The sequence below is a fragment of the Cynara cardunculus genome (assembly GCF_001531365.2).
Source record: "Cynara cardunculus var. scolymus isolate 2C chromosome LG 12, CcrdV1, whole genome shotgun sequence".
Taxonomy (NCBI): domain Eukaryota; kingdom Viridiplantae; phylum Streptophyta; class Magnoliopsida; order Asterales; family Asteraceae; genus Cynara; species Cynara cardunculus.
In genome coordinates, this window is record NC_037539.1 from 7,606,124 (window position 1) to 7,620,407 (window position 14,284).

General features: G+C 35.8%; 2 protein-coding genes across 4 annotated transcripts; one reads left to right on the forward strand and one right to left on the reverse strand.

Annotated features, from left to right (window-relative positions):
• The first annotated feature begins 3,019 nt into the window (after positions 1–3,019).
• On the forward strand, positions 3,020–10,325 carry LOC112522965 (BTB/POZ domain-containing protein At2g46260-like). 3 transcript variants are annotated; one of them, XM_025132339.1, is made up of 6 exons: positions 3,020–3,316; positions 6,504–6,638; positions 7,985–8,103; positions 8,193–8,256; positions 8,423–8,702; positions 9,224–10,325. In XM_025132339.1, the coding sequence occupies exons 1-6, from the start codon at positions 3,064–3,066 to the stop codon at positions 10,035–10,037; spliced, it is 1,665 nt and encodes a 554-aa protein (XP_024988107.1). In that variant the 5' UTR covers positions 3,020–3,063; the 3' UTR covers positions 10,038–10,325. The 3 variants fall into 3 exon arrangements, with proteins under 3 accessions (XP_024988107.1, XP_024988108.1, XP_024988109.1); XM_025132340.1 differs by having other exon boundaries at positions 6,513–6,638; XM_025132341.1 differs by having other exon boundaries at positions 6,519–6,638.
• A 673-nt stretch (positions 10,326–10,998) lies between these two features.
• LOC112523009 (protein CURVATURE THYLAKOID 1A, chloroplastic-like) lies at positions 10,999–12,937 on the reverse strand. The gene is made up of 5 exons (XM_025132425.1): positions 12,707–12,937; positions 12,379–12,473; positions 12,110–12,217; positions 11,739–11,810; positions 10,999–11,232 (listed from the first exon to the last, which is right to left on the reverse strand). Exons 1-5 carry the CDS (start codon positions 12,846–12,848, stop codon positions 11,170–11,172), a joined length of 480 nt encoding a protein of 159 aa, XP_024988193.1. The 5' UTR covers positions 12,849–12,937; the 3' UTR covers positions 10,999–11,169.
• Between the last annotated feature and the right edge of the window lie 1,347 nt (positions 12,938–14,284).

Genomic DNA, 14,284 nt, shown 5'->3' on the forward strand with positions numbered 1-14,284 from the left:
ATATTTATAACACTTTACAATTTTCCATTCCCCTTATCATCTGATTGAGCACGACCTCTAATGCACATTTTCAAAATACAAAATGAGGGTTAGACCTTGAGATCTAACGAGAAATCCCTTTGATTATATTATAGGGTGAATAATCATCAAATCACATTTACGAACTCATATTTGTAAAAATAACAAATATACATCATTTTGATATAACGAATCTCATCTATCACATCGAAATAGCCAAATAACTTGATAAACACATTCTGAGTAAACTTGTCGCATCATACAGATTGTTATATAATTTTCTCGCATCACATGAGTGAGACAACCCATTTCCTCACGACACACCGGTGTGAGAACTCGAACTCATCGCATCATATGGATGCGATAAACAATATTTTAAACAATATCGTTAAAGGGTTTGTGATGACAAGCTCTTAAAAGTGATTTACATACAGTGATGCCTATTTTCTAAATAAGGATGGTGACGGATTGTATTCTAATACGATATTAATCTTATGATCATTATTTTCTTATGGACGGTTAAAACATGATAAATACTATTCTTGTTTGAATAATTTAATGTCGTATATTCTATGCAATTTTGGATATCGATATAATTATTAATGAACACAACATAAAAGATAAATAATGCATGTATTAATCAAATAAAAGTAAGGATTTTGGATATCCTTCAAATTTCACTGAATTCTATAAATTAATGAATTCATCATTCCTTTACATAACAGAAGTAACTGAATTCCACTGCCACCCACCACGACCATCCTACTATTGTTCGTCATGCCCCACCCCTAACCCCCCCCCTCCCACCACACCACTACTGTCGTTGACACTCACCCTACCCCACCACTAACCACTACTTTTGTCAACTTGTCATCACACCCACCCACCCCCGGTCAGTGCACATCCCTACTACGACCATGCTACTACCGTTACTTTCACGTCCCTACAACCTAACCCCCACCACCACACCATTATTGTCGTCGTTACAATTGCCACTCACCCCATATCACCCTATCCCAACCCACTACTAACCACCATGTCACTACTTACCCTACTTCAATCCACCACTAACCACCATCCTACCATTGTAGTCGTCACAACTACCACCCTGCCCCCCTACTGTCCCCCACAGCCTTGCCCTACCCTACCTGTCCCCAACACCTATGGAGTAGGGGTGGAGCATGAGTGATGAGGGTGGGTAGTGGCAGGGTTTGGGTAGAGGTGGGGCGGGGTGATAACTGTGACGACGACAACAGTGACATTGTGGTTGGTAGGGTGGGGCGATGGGTGCTATAGTCCAAACAAGGACAATTGTTCTAATTCGTTTGAGAGATTTCATTTCAATTCCTACCAACCAACACACGTGGTCAAATTCTATTCCAATTTCTTCAAAGTCAAATTATTTTGATGGATTTCAATTCCATCAAATTCCATTATGTGAACCAAACACCCCCTTAGGTATCATTTGGTTTGCAGGAATGTAATGGATTTGGGAGGATTTGGATTTCAAATTCATTCCAATCCAAATCCTTCAAAAACAATCTTGCAAATCAAACGGACTCTTAAGGTCTGTTTGATTTGTAGGAGTAGAATGAAATTTGGGGGATTTTTGGATTTTAAATCCATTCCAATCTGGTGTTTGATATGCAGGATTGTCTGAATTTGAAATCCTAAAATTCTATTGAAATCCCTCAAACATAGGATTTTGAAATCTTTCGAAAGTGGTTGGGATTTCACGGGATTTTGTAGGATTTGTGTATAATAATGTTTTAAAATATGTTAAAAACATTTATTTTCTAATAGTTCATTAATAAAAAAGTAACTTGATTATTTTTATAATTTGTTATTATAAATTATTGATAAAAAATTGGAATTCGATTCCATTCCAAATCCATCAAACCAAACACACCAAAGATTCCAAATTCCTCCAATTCAAAATCCTTCCATGAAATCCAAATCCTTCAAACCATTTTATGTTATTCATTTCCCCTATACCTGTTTTATGTTATTCATTTCAAAAGTTATGAGTCCTAAAAGGCTAAAACACATGCATCGAATTACTATCGATTAATTATTCTTAATGTAAATCGATTACGTTCGATACAAAACTTAAAAGGCATCAAACATCACCAATCACTTTTAGAGTTTCGTCTTTAAACTAAACACTTACTAATAATGTTAAAAATCTTTTGGAGGTTTTAAAAAAATCTGATCTATTCATCTTAAGTAACTCTGTTATGGGTTGAAATGTAAGAGAAAATTGTGGGGAAAAAAGAATAAAAGAAAAAGATAAAAAGCTAGGCGTTGTTCGGTTTATATAACTCAAAGTATTTTAAGTGAACTGAAATATAATATATTCCTTTGACCAAATTCTAATTCATTTGTTTGATTCACATCTTGAAATGGAGGGATTCGTTTGAATTCCACTAATGAATTCATCTGACATAAGTGAATGAATTGAATTCCATTTCTTTGCATCTAATTTAACCAATACCGCCCACTCCTACCCCACCACGACCATGTTACTACTCACTGTCACACCATTCACTATCATCATCACAACCGTCACCCACCTACCCCAACCCACATGACCACCATGCCATTACCTTTGTCACCCGATGACCGCGTCACCACCGTCGTCATCACAACTACCACCTCTCATCTACCTCACTGAGTCACTGACCACCATGTCACTACTATCATTCATCACAACTACCACCCCAACCTCACAGACCACCATGTCATTATTGTTGTCATCACAACTGCCATCCCCATGATATTTTGTTTACATATACGGTGAATTTTTTTTTTTTTTTTGAAGGAAACGTATATGGTAAATTTGTAATGTTTAAAAGAAAAGCCTGCTGGTATATATTATTATTATTATTATTATTTTATTATATTAAATACAAGATTTGTCTTGTTTCGTACAGGCAAAGTATATCTGTCAAGACCCTCTCCCGTTCCCGTGCGTACGTTATTCATCCCCTTCCTGGGATAAGGAATTAGGGTTTTTCAACTTTTCTTTTCTGATCAATACATATAATGAGAGATTCTAGTTTAGATCTGTTTGATCCTAGGACGGCGGTCATGGACTCCAACTATTCGGCTGAACCCGGTCGCGCCGATGGAGATTTTGGTTTTGCCTTCAACGATAGCAATTTCTCTGATCGTGTTCTTCGCATCGAGATCGTTTCGGATCCGCTTGAGGCTAGACCTGATGGAGAGGGTTATTTGAGCTTAGCCGATTGGTGTAGGGATCGGAAGCGACGCAGGGAAGATGTTAAAAGAGAAAACCGTGAGTTGTCTATTTTGTTGCTGATTTTTTTTTTCTCGAAATCTTGGAGTAATACACATGCATTTATATTGTTTCTTATTGCTACGGAAAATTGGTTATGAATTTGGAGAAATTTGATAAGGGCTAGAACTCGAGAAGCGTTTTCTTTCACGCCAGCCTATGCCTGCCTATCTGTTTTACTCATTAGGAAGATAAGTTTCATGACGTTAAATTGATCAAGCACAATTGATTGTTGTGTTTGCGAGTAATTTAACATGGGGGTTTGTTATGACAAAAGTTTTACAGGTGGGTAATTAAATGTTAGGTTAGGTCTACTGATCCGCCCGAAAATAAAATTGGTTTATGTATGTTTCTGGCTGGTTTAATAATCCCAAGCTTATAAGTAGGGGACGGATCAAACACATCAGTTTACTTGTCGAGCGTCCACATAGGCAAATTTTCATTCACGTAAACAAATTTTCTATATTTATTGCAAGTTAATATAGTAGTACACATAACTTTTTCGAATTAGAGGATCTTGATCTTCATATTGTCCATAAATACTTTGGGAAGCATTATTGCCTTTTATGTTGTTTTAGTTTACCGGTTGAGAATACAACTATATTGTTGTATAATGGTGCTCAGCTGGTGCAGAAAAGTGCTTTGGGCGACATGATTCAATGGTTCTTTCTCTCAGAATTATACTGCTAGTGTAGAACTGAATGTAAGAACGTTGGCCAAAGAGCGATTGAAGTCTTGGATTGATCTATTAAGAAGGCAATTAATGTAAATCACACCAGTACTCTTCTTCTATATATACACATTTGATTTGTGAAGAACTTTAATATAAGCTTCTTCTTATGTCACGGCTCTTGTAGAATTTTGCTCTTAAGTTCCCAGTAACTAGACTCCTGTTTCAACACTCCATTCCAGCATCCAGCTTAGTTGACACAACGAGTCATTGCGGTAGCCAGCTTCAAGGACGCCATGGCTACATGGCATCCCCCAATTTGTCCATACAGCTACAAGGTGTTCACATTGTGCTAATTACTTGTTTACATTAAACAATTTGTACAATAAAATTAAAACAAATATAGTGGCCTTCAACTATCAAGATAAATTGTTTCACACAATAAACGTGCTAACAAGTGTCACGACACATAACAAAGGTAACAGTGGAGTATACAATTGTAGAATTTAAAATGTTAGTGTCATTATCATGAAGGAAGTTCACTAACATAACAAGTACCATATCCAGATAACCACTAAATAGAAAAATAATAAATGTGTAGTGTCACATAGAAGAAGACACCACATGTTCCGAACTGACAGATGAAACTGTTATGCTGTCAAAATGGAATTTTAAGGCTCAAATTTTCCAAATAAGAATGACTCTGCATTAATGACTTGAACGTCATGCATAAAAGCTGTATGTTGCTCTGGTTTTGGTAATTTCAAGTTGGAAAGGCAAAAAAAAACTAACAAGTATAGACATAGAATTATTATTCCTCCACTAAGTAAAAAAGAGAGAAGAGAGAGAGGAGCAACTGGAAACAAAAGAAAAGAGAAGAGAACAATGAAAAATTAATGAAGAAAATCAATTGGGATGAGAACAGTAACCATTTAGCTCATATGACCAACTGACCAAGGTTTTAAAAAGCGGAATCGAGCCTCGAGGCATTTTCTCTCAATGAGGCGAGGCGTAAGCCTCAAGGCGGGAAATATATATACCAATATATATACTACACAACATATTTATACCAATCTGAATTCCACTGCTTATTCACAGAAAGTATATGCAGTATATACACACACTTGAGTACTAGACACAAAATATATATATCATACTAAGTAACTAAAAGTATCTACAGTACTTTTTTCAATCACGAAATATGGATATAGTAACAAAGAAAAAAATATTGATCTATTAAGAATAATATATATATATATATATGTATGTATATGTTAATATGCTCACAGCTCATAAAGAAAAAAATTTAACATATCAAGAAAGTGGGAGTAGAAATGTGACAGTGGCCCGTAGTAGAGACTGAATATAAAAAAAGTCTATCCAATATATGCATGTACATAATACTATCATTATGGTGAACCGGAGAAGAATCAAAGAAGAAAACGGGAGAAAACTGGAACTCACGAAGGACAACAGACGAGTAGCAGATAGGGCTTAGGAGAACCAAAGAAGAACAAGGTTCTCGAAAAAGAAACCGAAAAGGTTTCAGTTATTTTTCTAATAACTTAGCTTCTTAGTGAGGAGTACGCCTCTCCACTGCCTGGTCACCATCTCAGACAACCAAGGTGTACGTCTCGTCTAGGGATCGAGAGGCACCACCTCAGGTGCGATTTTGGGCCGCCTTGCCTGAGGCGTGCCTCACACGCTTTTTAAAACCATACATATGACAAGTAAGTATAATTCGATCATCTCCTGTGTAGATCTTCAATTTGGGTTTCATTATTATTTTACCACACAAAAGGTGAGTTTTCGTTATTTAAATTTCTTTATTCGGCTAGATTTGGTTCTGGGATGAGTCCCTAAGATATGCTCCAAGGGGAGTGGACACTGTGCTAAGTGGCGACAGTTTGGGACAGCAAATTGCCGCAAACAACATAACAACCATTGCATTGGTCATCTTAGTCCGTCATTGCCTATATCTACAGTGGCTGCATAATACTCCGTCTTTTGTCAATTTAACGATCAGAACAATCCTTAAATTCTTGCATGCAACATGATATTAACTTATACATTTGAAAGGTCTTTTGTTTAATATCTTCAATTCTGCCATCTCTTGATTCTTCTATTAATTTCATTTGAGCATATGATGCAATTTGATCCACTTGGTCTAAAAGGCCTAAGACAAGATCTGATTATTACTCTTTCTATCTCTCTCAGCTTCCCTGAAAGCACACAAAAAACATTGTGGGCTACAGTATTATTGGTGATGTTCATAATGTTATTATGATGAAGCTGATTTTAACTCTTCCGAGTTGCCAAGCTCATTTGTATTATTATGACACATCTTTCTTATATTGTGTTATTATCTTATGGAGATATGTGATATAGTGTCTTGAATAGCATGACTTTTTTCTAGATGAGTGCTCTGCATTCTTCGACAGTGTGCATGACAACATGCATGATCTTTTTTTTTTATGCGCACACCTGTTTCCATTGACATCAATGATATATTTGTAGCTTTCACAGCTGTAGACATTGCTGCTGGGTGTCAAGAAGAACAAATTCTAAATCAGCCTGATCATATTGATGATGGTGTGGACACTGAAAATCAGGACGAAGAACCTGCAGCAATGATTGAAGAGGCACCATCAGGCATGAATCACTTGGTCTCATTTTGGATCATCGTGGATAATGCTATTGATACTTGGTATCCTCAAATTAAATGTTTACCCTGCATGTTTGGCATGGAAAGCTTTCCTGTCTAATTACCAACCCACCCTCCTTCATGGAATTTTTTATTAATTTGCTGATTGTCATTTTATACAAGTCTAGTATTCCTATAAATACGTGTTCCATCACTTTTACATAGTACATGAAATTGATGTTTAAAACGCAATATACATTAATGACCCCTTGATACGATGATCTTGCTTGTGGTCCAAGTACCATTTGCACATGATACTACAACATAGAATGATACGTTGACACAACATACCTGGATATTTTCAGATTTTGGCACCGGTATTGTTATTATGTGTACAAATTTTGTTTGCTATAAGTTGAATATCTTTGTTCCATAAGTTTTGCATAATTCTGCAATTTCTTGGGGAAAACTGGGGGGGGGGGGGGCTTTGTTAAAATGAATTAATTAAGGGATGTTAGATGCAATTCCCTTGTATGTGGCCCTAGAACATAACAAGATACCTGCCATACTATGTAGATGCAATATAAAGAAACAGAGGAAGAAATTTGAAGATTCAAGAATGGAGACTGACACAGTGAAACATGTCGAAGAAGAGATTAAGATCTGATGAATACTTGAAAGATAGCGCACTGTCTTATGTCCCTATATTCCCTACTTCATGTTTGATCAATATTGGTCGATATATTGAAGATTGTAATAAGAAATGCATGTCCTATCTCCCTTTCTCTGCTTCTCCCAATCTCATAACTGCCCACTTTTTATCTGTGTGCTCTGGCCCAGAAAAGTTAAAACAAAGTACGTTGAAGTGTCAAAGCCAAGTTGGACATGCGTTCCGGAAGTTCAGGGGCTGTGTGGGAGAGGGGTTGGACTCGGATAAAAACATCCAACAGTTCTCCCTATAAGACACTTGCTGAACCTTCTACCCTGTCTCTTTGCCACATATTGGACACCTGGCACTTGGGTCCTAAGAGAAGTATGGATTGCAACCTTTGTAGAACAATAAAGTATCTGAACAAGCTGTTTGTAAAGTTAAATGCTTGTGAATTAACACGTAGAGTTCTCAGAAATAGGGGTCAAATAGTTATCTTGTTATAAATACGAATTATTTACTGTGGTAAACTATTAATTTGTTTCTATCGAGAAATTTAACTTTCCTTTTCTGCTGGGTGTCTAGCTTGTCTCTCGAACCAAGTGGTCAACTGATAGCATATTCTTTAGTTTGAATTTTTATCCTCCTACCGATTTGAAACTGATATTGAGCTTTTTATCTGTGTTTGCACTTCTGTTTTATCAGATGAAGGTGCAAATGACAATGATTCAAACTGGAGTATGGAGTGCTCAAAAGTTTTGAGGGTTAAAACCTTACATATTAGCTCTCCAATTTTAGCTGCAAGAAGTCCATTTTTCTACAAGGTGATGTCAATTTTCAAGTGGCTGCATTTTTTATGGCTCTGGGATTCATCAGTTGCTTATATTCTATTTCCTGGTCTATCTTCATGCAGCTCTTTTCAAATGGGATGAGGGAGTCAGAACAGCGTTATGTAAACTTGCGGATCAATGCCTCTGGTATGTTGATCATATCTGAGTTTTTTTTTGTTTTTTTTCCCGTGTGGCTTGTTTGCTTTTACATGAATTATAGTCCATTACTTATTGATAACAAGTTTTTACTCTTTATTTTTGTTTAACAATTCATTGAACATCTATTCTTCTTTTGCTTTTGCTTTTGGAACAGAGGAAGCTGCCCTCATGGAACTTCTGAACTTTATGTACAGCAATTCTTTGACAGTGACTGCTGCTCCTGCTCTGCTTGATGTGCTGATGGCTGCGGACAAGTTTGAGGTTGCTTCATGCATGAGGTATTGCAGCCGTTTGTTGAGAAATTTGCCCATGACACCTGAATCTGCACTACTTTATCTGGAACTTCCTTCCAGTGTTCTAATGGCTGAAGCAGTTCAGCCATTGACTGATGCTGCAAAGCAGTTCCTGGCTATTCGCTACAAAGACATAACCAAGTAAGATTCTTTTGTTTACGGCTCCTTCCATCCCAAAATAAATGTGAATGTTTTATCGAACTCATAACTTAACCAAAATGTTCAATTGTTAGTGAAAATCTAAAATACCCTTCACTTATATGATATGTCTAAAATTTTAATGATAATTAGTCAGGTGAAATCTTATTGTTAAGCATCATTTATAATATATTTATAGTTTATAAGAAACATATCATTAGGTGCATTTTCTGTTTTCTTTTTCATCCTTGAATTTGATTGGAACTATGTGTATGTGCTCTATTTTCTACCTTAGGATTTCATTATAATCGATTATTCTGATGAATATGTTTGCTAATGCATCCATAGATGGTATGAAAAATGGATTTGTGATTCATAGGGATGATGACAAATTGGTCCAAATTCTGTTTAACCGACTCCAACCCCTATATCGCATATTGAATCTGAAGCTAACATTCTTACTTCTGTTTTCTACTGCCATTTCTATTTTCTACTTGTCCTTCAGCTGTTTTGACAATTGGCAGATATCAAGGAGAGGTTCTTAACTTGCCTATTGCCGGGGTGGAGGCAATTTTGGCTAGCAACGATCTCCAGGTGGCATCCGAAGATGCGGTTTACGACTTCGTTCTCAAGTATGCCAGGTTTCAGTACCCTATCATAGAGCACCGACGTGAAATTCTCGGGAACCGTCTTTCGCAGTTTATCCGCTTCCCTTACATGACATGTAGAAAGCTCCGGAAGGTCATGACTTGCCCTGACTTTGATCCCGACTTTGCACAAAAGGTGGTAGTCGAAGCACTCTTCTTCAAGGCCGAGGCCCCTCACAGGCAGCGAACCCTTGCCGGTGACGAAAACCCTAACCTGAACCGCCGGTTCGTGGAGCGGGCATACAAGTATCGGCCCGTGAAGGTGGTCGAGTTCGAATTGCCACGCCCACAATGCGTGGTGTACTTAGATTTGAAGCGTGACGAGTGTGCAAGATTGTTTCCTTCCGGAAGGGTCTATTCTCAGGCGTTCCATTTGGGCGGGCAAGGGTTTTTCTTGTCGGCACATTGCAACATGGATCAACAAAGCTCGTTTCACTGTTTCGGGCTTTTCTTGGGAATGCAGGAGAAAGGGTCGGTGTCTTTTGCGGTGGACTACGAGTTTGCAGCGAGGTCAAAGCCAACGGAAGAGTACGTTAGCAAGTATAAAGGGAATTACACATTTACGGGGGGAAAGGCGGTGGGGTACCGAAACTTGTTCGCGATTCCGTGGACTTCGTTTATCGGGGAGGATAGTGTTTACTTCATCGATGGCATTCTTCATCTTAGGGCTGAGCTTACAATTAGGCACTGAAACTAACAACCGACAAAGGTTTTTTGTTGGTGTTGAAGAAGAAGTAGACGTAATTTAACGCAAAATGAAAACCGAATTCGAAAATGTAAATGAAGACAACTTTTTGTTTGTTAGTATTTGGTTAGAGGGTATGATAACACATGACTTACTGAATGTAGTCATTTTTGGTGAATATAAAGAAAATGAAATCTCAGAGTTTGGTAAATCACCCTGATTCACCATGTTGATTGGTAACGTTTGGTATGTAAACATGATTGAACTGAACATGACAGGTTGTTTGTCTGATGTTTATTAAAGTTGTTTGAGGAGTTTATATATTATATAATAGTTATAAGTGACCAAATTAAGTAATACGACCTTTTTAACATAATTTTCATATACATAAATACATACATGAATAAATGTAGTAAATTTGAATGAAAAATTTGATATAATTAATAGTAGTTTGGAAAAAAAAAAACATGGTTCATACAAAATTATAAACTATGTTTTATTCAGTTTAGAAGATCTTTATTAATTATTAGAGGCATTTCGGAGGTTATTATAAGATAATGGTGGTGGAGGTAGAGGCAAAGGTAGTCAGTAGATGATGTTGACTGTGGAGGACATTAAGATGGTGGATAGTGGTGGTGGACGGTGAGAGTGGTTATGTTGGAGGTGGTGGCCAAAATGGTTGCCCTCGGGTGCCGATGGTGGCGGCGGCAATGGTGATCATTAAAACAAAGATCATATTAGGGTTAAAACAAATACCATATTATGGTTGATCAAAATTAGGGGAGATTAATAACTTTTTAGTGCAACAAAAGAAAAACTTGTTTTGACCCACCTAGTTCTCGTTCCAGTCCCAGTCCCAGTCCCATGTTGTACCAAATGTAGAATGACGCGTTTTGTGTTGTCAACGCAACCTAAGGAATAAGATGTATATAGACACAATCTATGCTATTTCTGAAAAGATGCAATAATAAATGAAGTGTAGAAATTAAGTTTATTTACTCTTAGGTTTCCATATTATTTTGTGTTGGATACATATTTATATATATAGTCCATATAAGACCTATATACATGCCTCTTATATCAAATTACAAGCCAAAAAAAGAAAAAGAAAAATCCATTTGAATCTACTCTGTCTTGTCTATGGCTCTGTGATCTCCTTCTTGATTGACTCTATGGTTGTGGCCAACTCTTTCCTGCTTGACTGAAATTCCCAAAATGTGAAATTTAACCCCAAATATTCTAATGAAATGAACAATTTGAGGAAGTAAAATGTTAATATCTAAAAATGGTTCATTCATTTTATATGTTATGTAATTTGCTTAAAGTTACAAAAAGAATATGTATATCTATGATTGATAAATCTTGAGAGAGTTTCAAATACAAACCATGTAAATGTTATAAACGATTCAAAACTAATCTTAGCCATCCATCTACGATCTAACCTAATGAATATTTGGTTTTATAAATATCTAGATTGTTCCTTATCTATAGCAATGATCATAATAAATAAACTCTATCATCTTCCATAAATATCTCAATCATAATGAATGAACCCTGATCATATTCTACAAATATTTCGATTCTTTCATAATATAAGGTTTGTAACATTTATACATGGTTTGTATCTGAAACTCCAGATATAACAATTATCTTGCAACAAAATCATAAATAAGATGGCTAAAACTCAATTCATCAGCAGAATTTTACCTTAAATAGAAGATATCTATAGACAAACCATCCAGTATATCCAACTCCAACCAACTCCATGATATTGGGTACCTGAAAACATAACAATCTCTTAAGCTAAAGGGTTTGCTTATTGACTTTGGTTCGTAAATTCAATTTATTTTGACAAATGAAGTCGAAAAGTCGAACATGTAACGAACAAGAATGTTTAGTTGTTTCAATTTTTCTGGATTGTTGGAGTCTCACATCAACTAGACTTGAATCATTTATGTTGCAACCTTCATTCTCTCATGAAGGGCTCTTTAATACAAGGGATATCCTCACATGGATAAAGTAACTAAAACATGGATTAAAATGGTCATAAATCATGCAAGAACACAAGAAAATCTTACTAATGGGACTTTGTTGATGGCACCAATAATAACTGAAGATAGCCAAATTGCAACAACTCCTCCTCCTCCATAGATTATAACTGTTGGCTTGTTTTCAACTGCATCCCACTAGAAACAACAACATGGTAAAGAAAACAAGATTTTGCAACAAAATTCTCAAGGATGGCACGGCACGATAACCCCTTGGGATGTTTCTGGGATTCAAAACGCGAAAGTGTTGCCATTGATCCAAGAGTGAATCAGATACCATTTTCAAGTATAATGCTTACCTTTTCCTTTAAGTCGGCGAATAACTCGTTAGCATCAGGGGGAGATGATGCATCTTCTGAGGCCTTAATACGGAACAGAGATGACCTCCGCGACTCTGGCATTCAAACATGAAATGAGGAAGATTCTTACAACACATGATAATTGGTTCGTAAGTTTATACAATTTATAGGGTTTGTTGTTTTTTACTAGTAATTAGCTTGGAGCATAGTCCGATTTGTGGTCTAAGATCCCCAAAACAATTCAAGTACCCTTAACATCAAATGATTCAATACCGTTAACCAACTGTTTGACGAAATGCCTGAAAGAGACACAAACAGAATACATTACCTGAAACGAGTTTTATGGAAGTCGGAAAGGGACGACAAGGGAGATTAGGTACGGCGGTACAACGGAGAGCGGGTAGACGAGGTAAGGTGACGGCTGTAGACGCCATGGAAGTGGAGATGGCGGCCGTCGTCATTAGAGACATGACTTGGTAATGGTGGCTGCAACTGCAAAACTTGTTCCGGTGAATCCCCCTATCTTATGCCAAGCTCCAAATCAAGGGTGTTAATTTTCCCATCCATACGTGAATTTCTTTTTCTTTTTCTTTTTCTTTTATTTTTCAATAATAAAAATGTCAAATGCTGTAAGTATGACACGTGGATAGACGGAGCTTCCTGATTGGCTGTTCCCCTATCTTTGATGGGTTTCTATATAACTGGAATGGACGGACACCTTCCCTGATTCGTGTCGTGTGATTCAGAGGCTCATTTTATGTCGTATTTTAATTGTCTTTTCATTCAATGAATCAAAAGACACTCACAAAATACAGGGTATTTATGTAATGCAACGAGATAAATCTTCATTTTAATGTTTAGTTTTTATTCTTTGTCTCTATCGATATAGTACGAATCGGTTTTATGTGATTTTGAGAAAACGATAATGTTTTCATTTTTTAATAAAATATAAATTTTCACCTTTATTAAAGATAAGTAAGTAATCTTTATAAATTATAACTATAAGATATCATAAATTCAGTGTCTGAAATTGAACCTAAGATAGATGAAATATTCCATCATATCGATCAAACGGGTACGAAATGCAATCACCTAATTGGACCGCTTTGATCAAATTAATCTAACACCCAAAAGTCATCTTTTACAATTATCAAGAAGAAACCAAACTCAAATCTTATCTTGCACGTTTTACAATAAATACGTCAACAGTTAAATTGATTTTGGTGAAGTTCAAGAAGCTGAAAATGAAGTAGAAAAGCAACAACAAATCAACCGCTCCAAGGTGTGATTTATATGATAAAACTTCATTTTAGCGGTGGGTTAGTAGCATAGAGTCATTGTGTGTCGATTTTACATTAAATCTCATTCAGTCTAGAGGTGTTCAGAAAAAAACATTTGACCGTTCAAATCAGACCGTCTTTGGCTGTTTAAGCCATCCGGTCCATTTTGAAAAACAGTCAAACCACAAATTGTTGGTAGACTTGTTTAACTTTTTTTTTTCAACTTATTCAATGTATTTTTAATTTTGGTGATAGATGTTTTCTTTTATAATTCCATGTATTATTTTTTACTAGAATGGTATACGCGCAATGCAGCGAGATACATTTTGATTTTAATATTTCGTTTTATTTTATTTTATCTCAGTCAATGTTATAATATAGTTTTATGTGATTTTGAAAAAACGATAATGTTTTTATTTTTGAATAAAATATAAATTTGAAAATATCATAAAAATTTGACAAAAATATATTGATATTAATATCAAATTAACTATTTAAAATATCTCATTTTTTGTATAATTTTTTAATACAATTTTTTTATTATAATTTAATTTAAGTTTATTTATATTTGGTTTAATAATATAATTTTTTTATAAAAATAATATTTAATTATTTTGTTAAAACTC